Source organism: Lathyrus oleraceus, chromosome 1, assembly GCF_024323335.1.
Source record: "Lathyrus oleraceus cultivar Zhongwan6 chromosome 1, CAAS_Psat_ZW6_1.0, whole genome shotgun sequence".
Taxonomy (NCBI): Eukaryota; Viridiplantae; Streptophyta; class Magnoliopsida; order Fabales; family Fabaceae; genus Lathyrus; species Lathyrus oleraceus.
The window spans coordinates 426,919,365-426,941,553 of NC_066579.1; the positions used below are offsets into that span (position 1 = coordinate 426,919,365).

The 22,189-nt window shown below is 34.2% G+C and overlaps 3 protein-coding genes and 1 long non-coding RNA gene across 4 annotated transcripts; 1 reads left to right on the forward strand and 3 right to left on the reverse strand.

Moving 5' to 3' along the window:
* Positions 1–1,942: 1,942 nt before the first annotated feature.
* LOC127079340 (15-cis-phytoene desaturase, chloroplastic/chromoplastic) lies at positions 1,943–3,752 on the reverse strand. The gene has a single exon (XM_051019740.1). The coding sequence runs from the start codon at positions 3,495–3,497 to the stop codon at positions 2,085–2,087; it is 1,413 nt and encodes a 470-aa protein (XP_050875697.1). The 5' UTR covers positions 3,498–3,752; the 3' UTR covers positions 1,943–2,084.
* A 2,532-nt stretch (positions 3,753–6,284) lies between these two features.
* Positions 6,285–7,666, forward strand: LOC127079348 (uncharacterized). Its single transcript, XR_007787919.1, has 3 exons — positions 6,285–6,457; positions 6,533–6,935; positions 7,362–7,666. It is a non-coding gene; the product is annotated as an uncharacterized LOC127079348 (long non-coding RNA).
* A 6,633-nt stretch (positions 7,667–14,299) lies between these two features.
* LOC127079354 (uncharacterized) lies at positions 14,300–16,052 on the reverse strand. The gene has a single exon (XM_051019750.1). The coding sequence runs from the start codon at positions 15,798–15,800 to the stop codon at positions 14,670–14,672; it is 1,131 nt and encodes a 376-aa protein (XP_050875707.1). The 5' UTR covers positions 15,801–16,052; the 3' UTR covers positions 14,300–14,669.
* Positions 16,053–19,751: 3,699 nt separating this feature from the next.
* On the reverse strand, positions 19,752–21,510 carry LOC127079362 (uncharacterized). Its single transcript, XM_051019756.1, has one exon. The coding sequence runs from the start codon at positions 21,300–21,302 to the stop codon at positions 20,190–20,192; it is 1,113 nt and encodes a 370-aa protein (XP_050875713.1). The 5' UTR covers positions 21,303–21,510; the 3' UTR covers positions 19,752–20,189.
* Positions 21,511–22,189: the final 679 nt, after the last annotated feature.

Consider the following 22,189-nt stretch of genomic DNA (forward strand, 5'->3'; position numbering starts at 1 on the left):
TTGCACGATGAGAATACATAGGCACGAGGATGCGAATCCTTGGCGAGCATAATTATTCTTTCTTTTGCCTTAGGGCACCACTCATATCTTTCACGATCCATCATATACCATCAATAACAACCATTCATTTAAGTGACATATTGTCTCTTTTTGAAACCAAATACCATATCTCTTTGGAATTCCATATATACCCTTTTAGGAAAATTGTCCACCTTTGTACCAAGATCTGTTTGGATTATTGCCAAACATTTAATTCTCTTTGTTTTTTGCCCTTTCATATAGTGGCATCATGCCTTAGGCCCCCCACATATTGATTCATGTCAGCTTTACTCTTGGTCTCAAACACCATTTTCTTCATGGATTCCAATAATATCTTTACCTTTGGTTATAAACTATACCCTTCAGTCACTTCTACCCAATCATTCACTCCATGTGATATACTCTTTCTTTGAGCCAAATACACCATTTCTGTGAGCTTCATCCAGTGTCTGCTTTTGGACCGAGAGATGTTTGCCTTGACACCAAACACTTAATTCCTTTATTTTCGTCCCAACCATATACAATGGTTACGTGCCTCAGGCTCCCCACATATTGGTTCATACCAGTTTACTCTTTGGTTCAGATTTCATCCATTTTCGACTCAAACCACATTATTCTTTGGTTCAAACCACAATTGATATCACACTTCTTTCACCTCCCACCATTAGTTCTATGAATTACGGAGCTCTAAATTACTTATTGGACTATAAGGATATGTAGGCATGAGGGCCCTAATCCTCATTGATCATTATATCTATTCCATTCTTTTTTCCTTATTCTTTTGTGAGTAATCTTTAGATATAACACTCATCCCATCTTAGAACAATCAAAACGGTTCCCGTTGAGTACAACGGATGTGAGGGATGCTAATACCTTCCCCTTGCATAACCGACTTCCTTACTCATTTCTCTTCCACCGAGGTTTATCGATGTTTTCCCTTTCCTTCGGGAATAAATAAAGTTCGACGGCAACTCCGTTGTACCTTCGAGCGTGTGACGCGTTCGAGTATATTTCCGCTAACTTCAGTCATAAAGAATCTAGGTAGATTCACACACCATCTCAAGACCGCCACATTGAGTGTTCCGAAAAGAGGCTTACACTTTAGTGGGTTACATCTTATTGTCATCTAAGTGTTGATCGCACTAATATGCTTAGTGAGTCACTTTTCCCGTCGAAGGCTACTAGTATTGTCATTTCCCCATATTTCTTCCCATAGGGGGTTAGGGATCTAGGATATCAGCCCCCTCTGGTTGGTAGACGTCTTATTGTCATTGTTGTTGAAGTTGCAAAATATTGTCATGCAGAGTTTCGTTGTGGCAACATAACTTTTCCATAGCAGCATGCATCTCTGTTATGGCTTATTGGTCACTGTTGTTACTCTTGCTGACACGTCTCACCGTTATGGAATAATGGTTGGGCATATTGGTGCTTTAGATAAGAATGTGGTACAAATTAGTTTTAACGGGTCACGTGATATACGTCAATTGTACTTGTAGTGAGAATAATATATGGTATCCTATTTGAGATAACGTGCGCAAGATGGCTTAATATTCTAATATGTAAAAAAATAAAATGGTTTACTCAACTGCTTAGCTAAGTATTTATAGACGGTAACTATGGTGGTGAAAGTAACTGGGAGATCAATTCTTATGCCTACAAAATCAACTAGACATTTCTAGGATATGATTTGTTAAAGGGATGACCAGAGTGAATCACCCTATTGTGTTGAAAGTGAGATAAGTCCAACCAATATTTCAACTATTCATTAATTGAGGTCTTGTTCAACTCGACGAGGATTAATCCACCCTATCTTTCACAAGAGGGAGTGAGCTTGGCTCCAAGAGACCTTGGCATCCTAGTAAGGATCCCAATCCAATATTCTTCTTACAACAATGATATATCATGTGTTTTTTTAAAATGTAAGCTATATATAGGTTTTTCTCGTGTTTTTATCACAAAAAGGTTACATTTTTCATACAGTTGCAATGTAAACAAAGAATATGAAAGAATTCTCTAAAAGTAACGAATAATTAACTCATGAAGCATTAGCCAATGAAGCATCTATCCTTTAAGAGTGATTCAGCTGCTCTCCTCCCAGATACCAAAGCACCATCAAAAGTAGCTGAAGTCAAATAATCACCACACAAATATAAACCCGGTTCAAGATTCGGGTTTTTCTTTAAATTCGTGGGTGGACATTGATTAGGTTGTGCATACTCAATTCGATAAGTCCTCAAATGCTTCCATTCTTTTACCATTCTATCTCCAAACCAATCTGAAAGTTCTTGAACCACTTTATCCACTAACTCATCCTCCGATTCATTCTCAAATAACCCAATCAATGATACCGAAACCAATGCCTTGTTTGGCGGGCCATACGACGGAGCTACATTTGTAACAAAGAACATGTTATTCACAATTCCCTTACCCGACCCATTCAGAAATAGAACCGGATCACGAACCGGGATATAGTCCGGTTCTGCAGTAAAATATAAACAAACTGTACTACGAACCGGTTTTTTAGGAACCGGGTTTTTTCTCCCCGGCAATAGCTTGGGCAATGTCGGTTCTTCAACGGCCACGATCACGCCTAACTCGCTGTCCAAAACGTCGCCGTTGTGCAACCTCACGCGCGGCGATTCGGAGCCACCAAAATCAATGGAAACTGCTTTCGTGTTTAACAAGATTGAATCTGACGGCAACCTTGCCGCTAACTGTTCAGGAATCGCCGATATGCCGTTCACCGGGAGAGTATTTTCGCCGAGTGCGAGGCACTTGAAGATGAAATCGAATAGTCTTGAAGTTGTTTGGAGCTCTGGATCGAAGAAGATTCCGCCGAAAAAAGGTCGGAAGAATCTTGTAATGATGGAATCGGAAAACCCTAGCTTCTTTAGTAAGTCAATTGTGGGGACTTCTTCTGAAGTAAGAATTTGTTCATCTGATTTTGTGAGGACTCCAATTCTGGTGGTTCCGATTAGTAATTTGTCAAAGATGGAACCGATGGGATTCGTGAGTGATTTTGCGGAATCCAAGAAGTGGCGAAGTGGATCTGCCACGGTGTGGAATTTGCCGTCGTAGAAGATTTTAGCTCCGGAGTAAAATTTTTGGAGGTTTAAGGATTGGTAATTGAGGAGTTTTTGGGCTTCTGGATAAGCGGTGATGAAGATTTGGAAGCCGCGGTCCAGGCGGAAGCCGTCGACAATGTCGGTGCGGACACGGCCACCGACGGCGTCAGATGATTCAAGGAGGAGGAAAGGGATGTTTTGGGAGTTGAGGTGGGTGGCAGCGGCTAAGCCGGCGAGGCCGGCGCCTATTATAATGACTCCACTAGTTTTGGATAGTGAAGAGGGAGTGGGTGAAAGTTGTGAAGAGGACTTGGGATTGAATTTGAATGGTTTGGGAGAAGAAGAAAAGAAGGAGGGGTTTGTGGAAGGGAGGGAGAGAGTGATGATAGACATTGGAAAATTGGATAAGGTTTTTGGTTTTAGTTTGAGTTGTTATTGGACGCATTTTACCACTATAGGCCTTAGATTATGGTGGACTTTGCTTTTTGATTGGTGACCACAAGTGTGATGCATGTGTATCTTGATAAGGACTAGAGCGTAATTACAGCCTCAACTTGTGGCAGTTTCCAACTCCATGGCATTTGCAAATCCTAAAGCGCCCGTGTATCCCCGACTTGCTCATGGCAAGTCTTGGAATGAAGTAAGTTTAATCTACTTGCTTCTGAGTTATGACCATAAATTTTTATCATAGTAAAGTTTTTGTAAATGATATTGCTGTATGAATTGTCTAACATAACATGCTTTTAAGATGAAGCTGTACCCTTTGTGGAATGGGGTCCAAAGGGAGGAAGACAGATACAATCTGCTGCTGGAACATTGGCATTTAATCGTAACAGCTTGTGTGGCAAGTGTTATTACATTATCATGTTTATGCATGAAACTTATAACAATTTAATAGAACAATCAATGTTTCACTTTCATTAGGAAGCATAACATAGTACTCCTATATCATTTTCATACTAACAATGAGGTCAATTTGTTGATTTGCAAGTGAACCTGCACGAACCGTTGGCTGGCGCGACCCTGGTTTTATACACACAAGTTTCCTTAAAGAACTTTGGCCAAATTTGAGGTGTCGATTAGACTTTTTTAATGTTAATGACACTATAACTAATTGGTTCGTAGAGTTTGTTCTGAAAGCTTATCAACCTCTCTTGTTCTTCCATCAGGTGCACCTATAGGTTGGGATATTTCTTATCACGGCTCTTATGTATGAAGTAAGAGGTATTCATTCAAGGCATCTCCATATCCTGGACAGAACTCATTGCAACGTGTAATCATATTCAGTGACATGGGAAAGGTAGCATTTAATATTTAGAGTTTGAAGCATGATTATTACTACAATGGAGAGATTGGAAAATACTTATTTGGTTTTGCATGTTCTTTAAGCTGAGCGTGATGGTTCGAATGAATATGCTGATTATCAACCTGGTTTGCTTAACACCACACACAAACTCATCAATGATGTAGAAAATATTGACATTGTTTTCCACCTAGGAGATATGCCATATGCAAATGGATACATCTCACAGTGAGATCAATTCACAGCTCAAGTGCAAGAAATTTCTTCAACAGTTCCATATATGATAGCAAGGTCCGTTTGCTTCAACCATTTTTTCCATTGACATTTGAGTTCTGTTATGCATTTATGCATCTATTCATATCACATTTATTCACGTGGAAACCATGAACGTGATTGGCCAAACACGGGGAGTTTTTGATCCAAATGTCACAAAACTGAAATAAGTCCTAACCATCTCTTGAAAAATAATTCTCAAAATGTCATGTTTTTTTTGTCCTTTAGTGGATTTTTTTTATATTGTTTTTACACACTCCATTTGGGATGGCGGTCGCGTCAGAGTCCCAGTTGGGGTCCGTCGTCTCAAATGGAGGCCCTTTTTTTTAGAGTTATTTTTAATTAATTAAAATTATATTTTTAATATATAAATTAATTAAAAATTACTATTTAATATAATTATTTTTAATATAGTAAATATTGTTTGTTTATGTTTTTATTTAAATATATTTTATTATGTAATTAATTTTGTTTATTTATAATTAAATGTATAATATATTGTTTTCCCGCCCAAACAATTTTTTAGTATAGTTTTATCAGTCTAAACAATTTTTTAGTATAGTTTTTATCCGCCTAAACAATTTTATAATATAAAAACTATACTATAAAATTGTTTCCATCGAACGATCTGGTCCATTTTTCTCTTGGAATATTAAATGTACTTTTGTTTCCCAAATTGGACGTTTTAAACAATTGATTCCTTTGTTACAAAACCTGCTAGTTTGGTCCCTTAATTTTGATGGTATTTGGATTTTTGTTGCCCCTCCTCTAGACGTGACATTGATGATTGGAATAAAAAAATATTTTTTAATTAAGTGGCAAGGATGATTAGGATAATTATTAATTAATATGTTTTTAAATGAATTAATATTTAATAAGTTGAATTAATATGTTTCTAAACAAATTAATTAAAATCTTTAAAATTAAAGCTCATTAAATACACCAATAGTCCAACCGGTCAATTAGTAGCATTATAAACTCTTCCAATATTTGAAACAAAATTAATGTGGAACTTGTTTAAGAGGAAAATTACATCAGCTTTAATAAAATTGCATGTATAATAAAACAACTTCAGGTTTTTCACTATGGTTGGTTACACTCTAACACAAGCTAGACATTCACAAGCCAAAAATATAACGGATTCTCTAACGTAACTTACAATTCAGGAGTAAATTCGTAAACTAAACCGTAGTATTTAAAAAACGAACAATGAGGTGATTATACTTTTTTAATATTGCAGGTGGGTACTTTTAGAAACTCTTGCCAAAGTATCACCTGGGATTGTTAATTGAAAGATTGCAAACAAGCCTCCTATTGAGATGCCATTTTAAAAAGTTGAGAATTGTAACCAAGTTGTGAAAATAGGGAAACAACTTAAATTTTCCTTGGTAAATATTGCTGGAAATGACATTGTGCAGGAATATAAAAAACTATTGGTGCTGTAAATATTGCTGGAAAAGATCAACATAATTTGGTTGATTATAGTTGTTTAAAGTTTCAGGATAAAAGTATATCAGATGGAATATTTTTCCTGGAGCTTCTTAGTTCTGTGCAACCTAGAGCTGTAAATTGGGGTCTTATAACAAAAGAACTAACAGGTATGTTTTCCTTTTCCTTATACTTCAAATGTGTAACTGTATTAACAAAAACCAGTTTCATATTTTTTTTCATTCAATTTTTTTATCAATGAGGAGAAAATGATGAATGCAACTTACATTATCAGTTTGCAAGAAAGTTTGGTTGTTCAATATTCTTGCTTCATGAAGACATTACTGAGGTAGTTGAAATTGATCATTAACTATTTATATTAATATTAAACATTTGAATGATGTTTGATGAATTTTATTTATAGGTGAATCAAAAATGATCCTTACATTAACCGAAGTATAATGTATTGGTTTTTGAAACACCCTGTTGTTGAAGAAAGGAGTAAAGGAGTTAATAAAAAATGATCCTTACATTAACCGAAGAATAATGGAGGCCCTTATATAATATAGTATTGGTTTTTGATTTAATACCAGAACAGGAGTTACTGCAGAAGCCAGGTACTATTTTCCTGCTGAGATAGAGCCAAATTCTGGTATGCAACGGATTATGGCAAGTTTCGTTTCTGTATAGCAGACAATGGCATGATTGGAAAGAAGGCTCAGAACAGTACAATTCATTGAGAATTGTCTTGCAAATGTAGATCAAAAACAACAGCCATGATTGATCTTCGCAGCACATCGTCCCTTCAATTACTCTTCTAACTTTTGGTATGTCATGGAAGGCTCATTTGAAGAGCCCATGGGAAAGGAAAGTTTGCAAGGATCATGTCCATATATATATATATACATATATATATATATACATATATATATATATATATATACATACATATATATATATATATATATACATATATATGTATGTAATATATATATATATATATATATATATATATATATATATATATATATATATATATATATATATATATATATATATATATATATATATATATATATATATATATATATATATATATATATATATATATATATATATATATATATATATATATATATATATATATATATATATATATATATATATATATCAAGTAGCATCTTATTGCTGGTTTGCTTTTTATTTTTGTATAACCTGTATTATAGTATTTTATTCAAATGTTTTTAATGCAGAACCAATGCGTGAATAAAGAAAAATATCATTACTTTGGAACTGTGAACAGAACAATTCATGTGGTTGTCAGTGGAGGGGGAAGTCACTTGTCAGATTTCACTGCAGCACCTCCTGTTTGGACTTTGGAGTATTTTCAGGGATAGAGACTTGGCAAACTAACAGCATTTAATCTCTCATATCTCTTGTTTGAGTACAAGAAAAGTAGGGATGGAAAGGTGTACGACTCTTTTACCATTTATATGGACTATAGAGATGTCTTGTGTGTATTTAATGAGCTTTAATTTTAAAGATTTTAATTAATTAATTAGTTATTTAATTAATTAATTATATGATAATAGGTGGCCAGGGTGATTAGGATAATTATTTATTTCATTTTCACATATTCGAAAAAATGATTGATAAATTTCAATTATTCAATATTTGAATTAGTAGTAAGTAATAAAAATAGGAAGTTGAAAAAAGAAAAAACTTAAATTTATGTTAAGGGTGACTAGGATAATTGTTTATTTCCCTCTATTATGTGTTAAAATTTGTCTTTGTATTCACATATCTTACTTTGGATGAGAAAATTGACTAACAAAAAATAAATGGTACAATAAATGATATATGTTTTACTAAGGTGTCTTTTACCATCTCATGGTTCTGAAGGCTCTAATATGACTTTCAAGATTCATTGTATTCAGGTCTTACACCTTTTGAATAGTTGTGACTTTTGGTATGTATTTAGAAGGAAGACTTCTCAAAATCTTCTTTACATGGTCAGATGTAGTGTAACTTTTGCTCGGAACCTGGTCTAATACAAGAACTTGAAACCTAAAAAACATGGTTTCAATATCTTCATCATCCTTCATTCTGAATGACTCTTAATGTTGTACAAGAAGGTTGGTCTTAGCCTTTTTGACTTGTTGGTTCTCTTCATAAGTGGAACATAAATACTCAAAGATAGTCTTAATAATTGATTTATCAATGATCTTGATACATTCATAATGAGGTAGAGCTTCTATCAAAATGTCTCTAACTCTATGATGTTTTTTGTAAATTCTCTTTTGATCAGGTGTGAGAGTTTTTCTGTATTTTACCATTCCAACACCATTAACATCAATGTTAGTGCCTTCTTCAAGGATATCCCACAACTCATCATCAAGGTCAAAGATATTAGTATACATTTTACTTTTCCATCATTCAAGCTGAGTAGAGTCACCATTGAATGAATGTGGCCTAGCCGAGTAACAACTTTTCTTAGTAATATTATAGTCAAAGGGTATACCACAATTACCTGACAAAATACTAGAATGAGAGCCAAACATTTTTAATATATTTTTCTCTTCAGGTCTTTTTCTGTATCGTTGTAAAGTGTTTAGCACAGACCATGCTCTGATGTCAACTGAAGGTGAGAAAAATACATAAGAGGGGGGAGAGGGAGGGGTTGAATTGTGTATTTAGAATTTTTTTCATTAATGATGAACAAATTCAGAATCTGAACAAGTTCAGAGTCTGATATCAGAATGTCAATGACAGCGGAATAATAATAAAGTTCAGAAGCAATAAACAAATCAACACACAAAGTTTATCTTGGTTCCTCTCCTAAATTGAGTGTAGTCCAGTCCCCTTGTCAAACAAGAGATTTCTACTATAATCAAACTGATTACAAATTTTCCCAATCATACTAGAAAGAGACTTTAATTGCTCAATCAATCCAGAAAAGGCTTCTGCTCAAGCAATCTTGCAAGAGACTTCTGCTCAATCACACCAGAAAGAGACTTCACTGCTCAAGCACACAGACAAGAGACTCCAAACGTGGATGCGAACTAGATAAGTCACATAAGCTTTCCTTGAGCCTTGCACTAAGTGATTCTAGTTGACTTTTCCCCTAAGTATGATGTTGATAAAATAGGTATGCTATGGAGATAGAGTACGAATCAAAGGCTGAGCTTTTCAAGTCGAGGTCTTCAGAGTCTGAGCTGTCACCAGAGGCAGAAGAACCATGATCAAAGTCTAAACCTTCAGAAGCTGAAGCACCACTTTTAGAGTCTGATCCTTCATAACCATCAGATTTTGATCCATCAGAATCTGAGACATTCAGCTTGTCAACAAATGCTTTCAGCAGAGTCAATTCTGAGTAGACTTTAAGTTTTATGATCTTGCGCACTTTAACATATGTTAGTATACCCAATTATTTTTTAAGTACTTTGCTATAATCAAAATTCAAGGGATATGAGCAAATCTTGTTCCAACATGTGTAACGCCCTGATTTTTTATATTTATTTTTAATCAAGTTTTGAAGTATTTTTAATTTAATTATTTAAGTTGGTGAATTTTGGATAGAGTTTTATGGTATTAAATTTAGTGCATAGGTGAGGATTTGTAGTTTACTGGTAGCTAGATTTTATTAGATTTTATTTATTAAAATAATAGAGAAAATATGAGAATATGAGTTTTGAGACAATAGAATAATTTTTTAAAGAAATTAAAGAGTTGAGTGGAATTATAGAGAGTTGAGGAAAATTAATTAAATTAAAATAGAATTAAGTTTTATTTATTTAGAGGAGAAAAGTTGTGAGGGTTTGGTAGTATGGGAAAAATTGTGAAAAGAGGCAAGGGAGAGAAGAGCAAACACTATGAAGCTTTTGGAAGGAGAAGAGAGAAACCAATAGCCAAAGCTTCAAGTTTATTCGAATTCAACGTAAGGGATGGGAGAGGGGGAATTGTTCATACTATAAGTGTTTAAGTGTATAGGACAGAGAGGAATCTTTCTCCTCTTTCTTTTTTTCCTTTTTCCTCTTCCTCCATTGGTGTGAGATTTGAGTTGTGGGATGTTTGTGCAAAACCTCCATAATTATATTGATGTAAGTTCATTTTAGTTGTGTTAATCTTGCTTAATTGTTGTTGTTGATATGAATTTCGTATGATTATATGCCATGAGGAAACTTAAGACGTTGTTGTTCATATGCTTATGTTATGTGTTAATTCGGTGTTTTGATGTGTTAATTTCCATATAATTCAAGCACTATAAGTTTCTATGTATTTTGGGACAGTTGGAACTCAAATGTTGAAATTCTGGGTCTGTTTCAATGAGAGAGAAAAATGCAGAAAATCGCAGATAGACATGGAAGGGGATTGATCGTCTTGTTTCATGTGTAACTTGAGTTTTGTAACTCTGTTTGAGGCGCGGTCAGTTACATTAGAAAACTAAATCGATAATCTTTGTTTTGAAATGGGAAAATTGGGTCTGGGAACGCTACAATAGTAGTAGTTATCTGGTTTTTATACCAGAAGTGTAGTCAAATTCCAGTCCTGTGTTGATTGTCTTGTTTCATCCATAACTTGATTTTAGTAAGTCCTTTAAGAGTAAAATTATATCATAATAAAATAGAATTTTTTTAATAAATATTAGACTTAATAAGTATCTTATTTCATTAAGTTTAGTAGGAGAAATACTAGTTATAAGTCGGACGAAATATTATGCTTGTGTCGGTACCAATTTTCATTGTTTGATTAAACTGTGCCAATTGGGACCCTAAGTCCAAAAATAAAAATTATAGTCTTATAATAGTCTCTCTAAGCTTTCCAAAACATATTCATTTTCCTGATTCCGTCTTTGTTTGATATTTTAAATAATTATTCGAATCAGATATATGACTAGCAGGAAACATGATTTTGGGGATGTTTTGATAAGATGTTATGTGAATTAAGTTGTTAATGTGTTAGGATACAAGCCCAATATTTTGATGATATATTTGTGTGAAATATGATGTGGATATGTTTAGAGTTGAGTTTGAGAATTAAGTGAGTTGAGTTTTGACCTATTTGATATTTTTAGAGTTGAGTTTGATATGCTTAGAGTTGTGTTGAATTAAATGAGTTGAGTTTGAGTCAAATGATATGTTCAGAGTTGAGTTGAGGAGTAATTGAATTAAGGTTAGAATATTTCTGGTGACTCTTAACCTATGAGTAAAATTTGTTAGAGTTAATTGTGAGCTATGTTGTGTTATGAATATGCCTTGTTGAATGTTGATGGTTGTTTGATGCTATTGATAAGCATTGTCAAGAAATTATATAACTTACTTATCATGTTGAGTTATGATGAGGTGTTTGCTTCAAAGAGGAACCATTGTTGTGGCCTTATATTGGCGATGTTCATGTTGAGCTTTAGGTTCATAGAGGAACTAATAACGAGTATGGGAGTTAGAGGTTTGGGAAGAGTATTGTATTTGTTTGTTGCATCCATGCATCATGTATATCAGAGATAGGATACAAACTTCATTTTAGTGACGAGTCTCGGGTTCAGAGATGGAATCTTTGACGAGCCTAATGGTGACGAACTTCGATCCAGTGACGAGTCTTAGGTTCAAATGTGGAACCTGTGATGAGTATGTTGGTTCAAAGATGGAACCAGGTTCAGAGATGAACCACTGATGAGTGGATTAATCAATAACATACCTCTAATATTCAAAAACCTTAGTACCACATGCATTGGAGGAGTTAAAATACATTGCATACATAACCGCATGTGTGACTAATTATTATTGTGGAGGATTTGTGTGATTGATGAGTGATATCATTTGAACTATTATTGTTGTTTTATGTATTTCTCACCCCTGTTTGTTTGTTTATCTGTGTTTTTCTTTATGCATGTGGTGCAGATACTCAGGTAGATGAGTCTTAGTTGTTGATGTGTTTTTGGAGGATGGCATAATAGCCTCTTCATCATTTATTGTTTTTGAGTTTATTTTAGTTTTTGCGTGTCGCTCTAATGGTGTAACACTGAGATATGTTACCTTTTTATTCTGTGTTATGAGAATTATTTAACTATTTATTTTATGATTTGAAATGAAGTTGAGTTTGATTTTATGAGACGAAAGAAATTGAGTTGTTATTATTTTATTTCCGCTGCCATAATATGATAATTGAGAAAGATGTTTTATGCTGAGAAAATGTGACACCTTGTTGTTGAGTAAATTATCCGCATATGTTTATAAATTAAGTGTTTGGGGTTTAGGGTTTTACATAATTGATATCATAGTAGGTCAGTTCATTCCGCCTAGGTTTTGTGAACTTAGTTATTGCCTAGTGTGTGACATGTGTGTGAACGATGTTGATGCTTGAACTCGTTAAACTGATATTTGCTTTATTATTGCAACTTATTTTTATGGCTAGTTATGCAGAAAAGAAATGGTGTAGATGCTGAAGGTTCAAAGTGCCTGAAGTTCGAAAGTGGTCTACGTCCTGAGATCAAGCTTGTTAATCGGATATCAAGAGATCCGTAGTTTCTCAGTATTGGTAAACAAATACAGAATTTATGATGAGGATAGTAGAGTCATATATGTTTACTACAAGAGTGTGAGCGAGAAGAAGAATGGGAATTAGAATCACGGAAAGCCGTATATGACTCCAGTTGCAAAGGAGAATTGAAAACCCCAGTAGGAGGCTACAAGTGGGAGTGGAACAAGTAGGGGGAGGAGTTTCTTCTTCTCTGAGATGTTTCAAATGTGGAGAGTTAGGTCATCGTGTTGTTGAGTACAAGAGCACAATCCCTACGTGTTTCAAGTGTGGGAAGCAGGGACATCACGTCGCAGAATGCATGGGTGCAATTTTGACTTGTTTCAACTGTGGAGAACCATGTCATATCACTTCTAAAATGATTTTCGAAAGATAAATTAGATTTAAAAATTCGAGCAGCAAACAACAATATAATATAGATACGCAAAAAAACTCGAAGCTGCTACAACTAGAGTTTATTATTGTCGTTGCCTATTCAAAAACGAAATTCAGGGGTGCCGAAAATACACAAGAGTTTTAAATATCAGAATAAAATTGGGATAACAATGTGCTGCAATTTTAATTGGGGTTCATGTCAACTAGCTAAGAATATGTTGAGTACAAGTATTCAGCACATTGGTAACAATTTCTTTAAAATTATATAGTTCAAAATCAAACTACGTATTTTAAAATAATAAAATAAAATATAAATTTGTATTGACCATCAGATCATTGACTAAACGCCCACAAGGTCTCGAATGTGTGACTTCTGCATTCGCCATAATGCAATAGATGGATAAGCATATATTTATCGGATCATTAAATTTATCTAAAACGAAAGATACCAGAATCAGCAATGAGTTTTTTCTTTTGAACAGTACCAACTTCCTGAAGATTGAAGGAGCATAACTTTTGTTTTTGAGACAGACATTGCTACATTTTTACTGCTATACTCTGCTACCTCTATAGGGTCATATCACACAAGCTTATATGATTAAATAAGTGTGTTCACATATGCAAGAAATTTTTCTTGTAGACAATTGGTCAGTAAATATGATTGTGTAACGTCCAATAGAGTTCTGGTCATCAAATGCAACAACTTATGTCAGCATCCAAATTGATTCTCATTAATATAATTTTATAACCACTTTTTTAGATATGCAATGGATGATTCATCAGAAACAATTCAAAATGTTCAATAAGTGATTAGTTAGGAACAATTAAACATGTTCAATAAGTGATTAACGAACATGTGTACAACTAAAGCAGCTCAACAGCCAATCAACAGAAAAATGAGTCACACACAGTCCTACGCTCCTACCATAACACAGTTCATCATCAATATCTCATATTTTATGAGGAATAATAGTTCAATCTCTGCTTCCCTTTACTCAACTCGAAGACATATGATTGAATAACTAAAACAATAAGCAGACAGTGAGGTTGGTCGACTTCTGACCAAATTTGTATCGAAACAAAAAGGGCAGTGCACAAACAAACAGGATAAGAATAAGTATCATCTTCATATATGAAGCCATCAAACCTATCAATAAAACTGCTTTAAGAACAATAAAGAAGAAAATAGATGTATTCTTGTTTCTTTCCAAATAAACATCATCCTTCTCACCTTCTCACCTTCTTTCAGTTATAATTTGTATGCAAGTTGAGATTAAGATCATAAGCAAAGTATGCAGAGTAGGCAATGAACTTTTGTATAAACAAAACCACAAACAAAATTGTGTTGTAAGACTACATACCATGTCTAATCATGAATGAACATTACTTGTGCAACAAATAGTGAAAGTTAAGGTTACTATCGAAGACCTTAATTATCGACCTTGATGTGTACCAAAATACATAACTCATGTTGCATTCAAAAGTCATTATTAGTTGTCAAATTACAATAAGTATTTCTAGCTAACCAGTTGAGACACAGCTTGCATATCTGTGCTATCTTCAAAACAAGGTTCTAAATTCAGCCACGCTGTGTCATGATCGCGGAAACAGATGATGTCGCTTCCCTTATTACGTCGCAATCGCAAACCTTTTCATAAAGCCTTATTTGAAACATATTTTTTCTCTTCATACAATTTCAACAACTGAGAAGATTCTTCCTTAAATCGATTCACATATCTCTTCAAAAACAGATCCTCAGAAACTTTGAAAGGTGCAGCCAATTTAGCATACTTAATCAAACCTTTAGATTCAAGAAACTTCAAGACAAAAGCCCTAGGAATCACCCTTTTCTCGAGACTCAGCGAAAGAAGTATCGGATTTTTGGCAAGCACAAGGGAATCCCAACCCATGTGATTGACAAAAAAACTCATTGATGCCTCGATTTTACTCTCAGACGTCAACATACACCATGGATACATGACAAATGCGGAGACAATATTTTCTTCAGACCAACCCCATTTCTTATACAAGCCAATCTTGGTTTCCCATATGGGTTTCATAATCTTAGCACCCAATGCCACAGTGAAAAAAGTTGTTTTGGGGTTGAATCCCAATTCCATTAATTCCACCACTACCTTCTTAAACAACGGAGGATTTTGAGTGAGTAAGTTATTCCGATTTTGCAACAAAAAAGTAACAACTTTAGACTCCGGGACGCCATTTTGAAGGAGGAATTGAATATTCTGAGAAGGGGTTTTAGAACAAATGAAGCAAGGGTAAATTTTGATAGAGGCTATGGTTGATTGATCAGAAAGTAAGAATTTTTTGACTAAATCATAAGAAGGGGTGATGGAATTTTGCAAGCTTAGATATAAGAACCTTGGATTTTTGGTGACGATTTGAATAAGGTCAGAAGTAGAAGCACCCTTTGTGAGAAAGAAATGGAGTTTAGGGAGAATGGTTTTATTGGGATTGAAAATGAGGAGTTTAGGGCACTTTTTGATGATACTGGAAATCTGAGAATTTGAGAAGCCATAGGTTTTGAATAAGGCGAGGACTGAATCGGGGTTTTGTGAGTTGTGGAGAAGAACTTTGGTGGAGATTTTGGAAGCGGTTTGCGGAGAGAAAGCAAGATTTTGAATGAGGTAGTTGAGTGTGAAAGTGTGATTTTTGGAAGAAGAAGATGAAAAGGGTTTGAGAAGAAGATGAAGAATGGGAGAGGAAGTTGTGAAAGTGAGGTTATTACGGTAGAGCAATGATCTGCGAATATTGTAACAAAACATGATGATAGGATTGTAAGTTTGATAAATAAAGACAGTATTAAGAGTGTAGTTTGATTCATACCATTGTTGTTGCAGTAAGAAGAACAAGAGTTGCACTCTGGTGTTTGTTGCTCTCTCGCTGTTTCTGCGATATGAATATTCAATCAGTGTTGTTACTGTGAAAAAATGTTTTTAAAGTTCGGCGTTATTTCAATGGGCCGCATTTCATTGGGTGATAAAATGGAATCGGTCAGTTGAATTTACCCGGACCTTTTGTGTTTTCCAAATGGCTACAACTATTTTATACTATTATTTTCTCATATTTCCATTTAGAGATGTATACTCAAGTCATATGATTTCATTTGGTTTGGACTAAGCAAACACAACTTCTTCCATAACACAACCTTCTTCCATTTTTTCCTCAGATCAACGACATCAACGGCATGAAAGAACTATGGAAGGTCGATGTTAAGGTACACCATAAATGGTCGGTTGTTTCCAAGAACAAGGAGCACTTTGAAATGATCGTCATAGACAAAGATGTAAGTTTGCTTACTCGGCATGCTGCATTTATTGTTCTGGATTGATTTATTTTTATGTCATTTTTTAGTTATTTTGTCCATTTGGTCTTTTTTGCTGAAGGAAAATCAAACATTTATGTACTGATTTATTTCTTGGGTTTCGCATAGATGTAAGATTTGTAAGGAGTCGATGAGAAAACGATTTTTTTAATGCTTACATGGTGGACACTTCGTAATATAATATCATATGTGTTCATTAGTGACTCACACCACTTATGAATGTAACAGTGTCTATGTTAGATCATTGTTCAAAGGCTTTTTGTTGTCCAACATTCCATATGATACATATAGAGTTCTTTTACAACATATCATGTGCATTTTTATGGCGTTCTTTGACGTTGTCTGGTGTGTAAGTGAGTCACACCACTTTTCAACGTAGGTCTCAGTGTTAAAACATAGTTCGATGCTTTTTTGTTGTACACCATTCGAGCGGGTAAAGATAGAGTACTTTTACTAGATATGATGTGCATTCTTTATGGTGTTCTTTGATTGCATCTTATGTGTTATTGTGTGTTTGCAATCTGGATTTGTTATCACACCATTGAATGCAACTATAGTATTCAAAATGTTTTAACATCATTTTGGTGTTAATAGTTTGGTTTTTGATGGGCTTTTCACTTTCCTTTCTTTGTCAAGGGAGTGATATACATGTCGTTGTGCCAATAACGTATATGTCAGCATTAAATGACAAGTTAACGGTAGACCACGCTTACACTATATCAAATTTCAAGGTTCAGGCTAATTATTTGGTCTTCGTGCCACAAGTTTATGGTGAAGTTCATTAGAGGGACATTCGTGAATGATGTTAACAAACATGTCATTCCAGCTAAAACAAACAACTTTACCAGTTTTGCTGATATCATGATCAGACGATTTAAGAAGGATGTACTCATAGGTGACAAATGATGTTTATGCGCTTACCCTTTAAATCCTTTCTTAACATTTCTGTTATACCTTTTAATTCTTACAATTTTTTTCCAGACATCATAGGAATGGTTGATAGTATAGGTTTCACATAGACCCAATCAGGAGGGAAAAACAGCAAGTAAATTTTATAATGAAAGACCATGTGTATCTTACTTGTCTCCCAATACCACACTGAACTGCCTCAAAATTTACTTTCTCTTATGTCACAGTGTAATATACATTCTCACAGTATTTATAGCAAGAACACCATCAATTATACTCTTTGGGAGTCGTATGCCTACCAATTCATCAAATTCAACCAATAGCGGATCAATACATTTGGCCCAACTATTATTTTGCTTTAGTACGTGAAAGTCAAAGAAGAAGATAATTGTAATTTTGTTGCTATTAACATATATCTTCAACTGGTGAGAAACTATTATACACTTAAAACATATGTCTTATATAATGTAGAAAAATATCTATTTTTTGTTACAAACATGTACAACGTAATCAAATTGTACATCAATGTTGATTTGCCTTCAATCGAATAGTTTATTGACAGGTGCCATCGATGGAATGTATTTTGTTTCATTACAACCGACAACTTCTTTATATTTTTTATTAACTTTTTTTGTGACTTTTTGATGCAGCATCCCTAAAGAATCTTTGGTCAACGTTTTGGGCCAATTAAGCTCTCATTCTCAACTCTATTCACAAAACTCTAAAAATTCTCACCAATCTCCTATTCAAAAATTACTTTCAAAGGTTATTATGTTACCTCAATGAGATTATTAAACTTTGTGATGTATACATTACTCTTCATGATTGAAACAATTTGAATATACATTAATTGATTATGAACATTCACATATTTTGTTGTTTCCAAATCACGCAGATTACATTCTGTGCTACCGTAACTACCACTAAAAAACTCATTGCATCTCAATATGGTTGGTATTATCAGGCTTGTCATTAGTGCCCCAAGGTTGCTCGCGGTGACAAAGCTCCTTTATTGTGTGAAGTTGGACATTCCACTGAGGCAGGAATCTTTAGGTAACATAACTTGTGATATAATAGATAGTTTTATCCAAATATTCATGTAAATATGTCTCTTAACACCGTTACTCATCTTACCTTAGGTATAAAATAGAAAATGAAGTTTCTCATTATGGTAAATGTAAATGTAGTAAGTTTGTTTTCTGTGAAAGGCTATGCTCACAATTATTTGGTGTATCTGCTGCTCAAATGCACGATATAATGATTAAGGTTTATTCCTGATTTCAAATTCTAATACTTAATTGTGGCCTAATCTACTTTGATGTTTGCTAATGTTGATACTTGCTTATGTAGGCCGGAATTGATGATCCCTTAGAATTCCCCTTAGCACTTGATGTTTTATTGGGTTCGAAGATTGCTTTTAAAGTTAAGTGTCAACTCTCGTGGAAAAGTTGCTATGTTGTCATGATTCTTCGGGATGAGTCGTTCACTAAAGGCTCCATGGAAAAAAAACCAGATATTTATTCTCCAACGTGATTTTGTTTCATCAAACTGTTGTGTTGATCATTCTCTGCTTTTGACACCAAGGTAACAATATCTCGGACACCTATAACACCACAGCAATGGCAAGTATTGTCACCGTTTATATGTGTTGTTAATCCTAATTGATTTTATGCACCTTCATGTATAAACAAATTACATACTGGAATTTCTTTTAATGTTGTTAAGATTAAAGAGTCTGTTAATGAGGCAAATTATGATGCTGCTGAAGAAATGGGAAGTTGTTACAGTATCCTTATAACTTATCGTTTTGCTTATTATTCTGTTGTTCTAGGGTTATTGATTATTTTTCTCAATTTTCCAATAACAGGATCTCAAAATTACATCCAAGTATAACTCAGATCCAATCACACACTGCAAAAAAAGATAAAATCTGGATGGTTCCTCAACCAAACTTAAGAAGATTATCAAATTAGAGAAAAAGGATTAGTATCATGTCATGTTAAACATCTCAAAACTGTAATAGTATGTAGTGAATTTTGATGAAATACGATTTCAGCCTTTAGGCTTTTGTGTTGTTTAACCATCTCATACTAGTATGTCTTATATTGCTCAAGCATTCGTGATTTAAAAATGTCTGACATATTTAATGGACCTTATTAATGGCATATACAACAATTCAATTATTCTTTCTTTCTCACAATCATCTTCATAACAGTTTTCTTTCAGAGAACTAACCAACTAGGTAACCATGAGATATATTAAATGGGAGTTTTATGAGATTTTTTACAGCAGTTCCATTACTATGTTCCTTTATATCCGTTGCAGTTCAATACATTGCCATTGGCTTCTAAGCATATGCACAACTAAAGCAGCTCACTAAACAAGTCAAACCTCTTATTTTGTATGTTCTTCTATATGTGTTAAACATTCCCTTCCAAATATTCAAGAATCAATCAGCAGAAAAATGACTTACACACAGTAGTAGGCACTAGGCAATAAACTTTGGTATAAACAAAGCCACAACCAAAATTGTATTATAAGGCTATATATCATGTTTGCACGCGAATGAACATCATTTGTGCAACAAATAGTGAGTTTAAGGTATAACTCATGTTGCTTGCAAAAGACATTATTAGTTGTCCAATTACAACAAGTATTTCTAGTCTAAATGGTTGTGGTTTTTCCTTTAATCAATGAAGGAATCATATAGGTGATCAAGTGAAAGACTTATAAACTTACACTAGCAGTAAACACTGACTAAAGTTGTTGACTATTTCAAACCGAAAAAAAAAGTCAAAGAGACGTGAGAGGCCTGAGGCCCCTTGCATATCTCACCTATCTTCAAAACTTGCAGTCACATTGCGTCATGGTTGCTGAGATCCTTGATGTAGCTTCCCAAATTACAGTCACATACCGTTTCTCAAACATTACGTGAAACTTCTCTTTTCTCTTCATACAACTTCAACAAATTAGAAGCTTCTTCCTCAAAGCAATTCACAAACTTCTTCAAAAACACATCCTCAGAAACTTTGAAAGGTCTAGCCAATTTAGCATCCTTAACCAAACCTTTGGATTCAAGAAACTTCAATACAAAAGCCCGAGGAATAACCCTTTTCTCCAAACTCATCATAATAAGTATTGGATGTTTGGCAAGCACAAGAGACTCCCAACCAATGTGATCAACAAAAAACTTCATCACTGCCTCAATTTTATCCACAGATGCCAACATACACCATGGATGCTTCAAAAATGCTGAAACAATATCTTCCTGCGACCAACCCCATTTCTTATACACATCAATCTTGTTTTCCCAATTCGATTTGCTGTTAATCTTAGCACGCAATGCCACAGTGAAAAATGTAGTTTTGGGGTTGAATCCCAATTCCTTTAGTTCCATCACTACCTTCTCAAATACCGGAGGGTTCTGAGTGAATACAGTATACCAATTTCGAAACAAAATACCAACTTTAGACTCAGGAACCCCATTTTGAAGCAGCAATTGAATATTCTGAGATGGGGTTTTAGAATAAATCATGCAAGAGCGTACTTTGAGAGAGGCGATAGTGGATTCATCAGAAAGGAAGAATCTTTTGACTAAATCATAAAATGGGATGATGGAATTTTGCAAGCTTAGATATAAGATCCTTGGATTTTTGGTGATGATGTCGATTAAGTCAGAAGTGGAAGCACCCTTTTGGAGAAGGAAATTGAGTTTGGGGAGAAGGGTTTTGTTGGGATGGTAGGTGAGAAGATTGGGGCAGGTTTTGATGAGAGTGGAAAGCTGGGAATTTGAGAAGCCGTGGGATTTGAATAAGGCGAGGACTGAATCGGGGTTTTGTGAGTTGTTGAGTAGAAGTTTGGTGGAGATTTTGGAAGCGGTTTCGGGAGAGAAAGCGAGGTTTTGGATGAGGTAGTTGAGTGTGAAAGAGTGGTTTGCGGAAGAAGAGAAGGGTTGGAGAAGAAGATGGAGAATGGGAGAGGGTTTTATGAAAGTGAGGTTAGGGTTATGGCAGAGGCGGAGATATGAAAACATGATGATGGGTTTTCAGTGATAAGATAATTGGATTCATACCATTGTTGTTGCTTCGTCTATCGGAGTTGCGGTTGCGCCGCCGTGTTTGTTGTTTGTGAAAATGGGTCATCGTTCCATCTATTTAACCCATGTCGCCTTATTAGAGACACCAATGTTCTTATCATTATTTCATTTTTGAAGCAAAATTGTCATTGTAATAAAATTGCACTTGATAGAACTTGATAGAACTATATGAAAGAAACTAGTGGGATGTTGAAAACCAAACCAATTCAATAGAAAACCGCAAATTAAATTAAATTAAATTAAAATCGTAAAAAACGTATTTGGTTCGGATGTGTATGAATTATTTTATAATAAAACCGTGCTATTCGGTTTGGTTTGCGGTTTGTATTTTGCAAACCGAACTAAACCAAATCAAATTATTTTATGTTACAACATAAACTTCATTTATTCCACATCCAACCCAAAACTCAAACCTATTATACCTTAACCCTACAAATATTCTTTTACTCACACTTATGATTTTAGTTTCAACCTTTTCAAATCTCTTCTAGCAGTATCGCACATTCTTCTCATCTTCTTTTTCATGTACATCTCACATTTTCTACTCCAATCTCTCATCTATTATGTTCTTTATTTTTCATTTTCTTAATTTTATGTTATTGTTTCTCTTTCAATTACATTTTTATCGCATCTTTCTTCTCTAATCTCGCATCTCTTATGTTTTTTTTTTCATCTTCTCTAATCTCTAATTTTATCCGCTTTTTTTTATTATAATATTTTTTTATATTATTTTATGCTACTATTTTATGTTTTTTATTCCACTTTTTTCTAATCTTATTTTTGTATATTGAATAAGAAGTTTTTGTCTAAATATGATGAGTTTT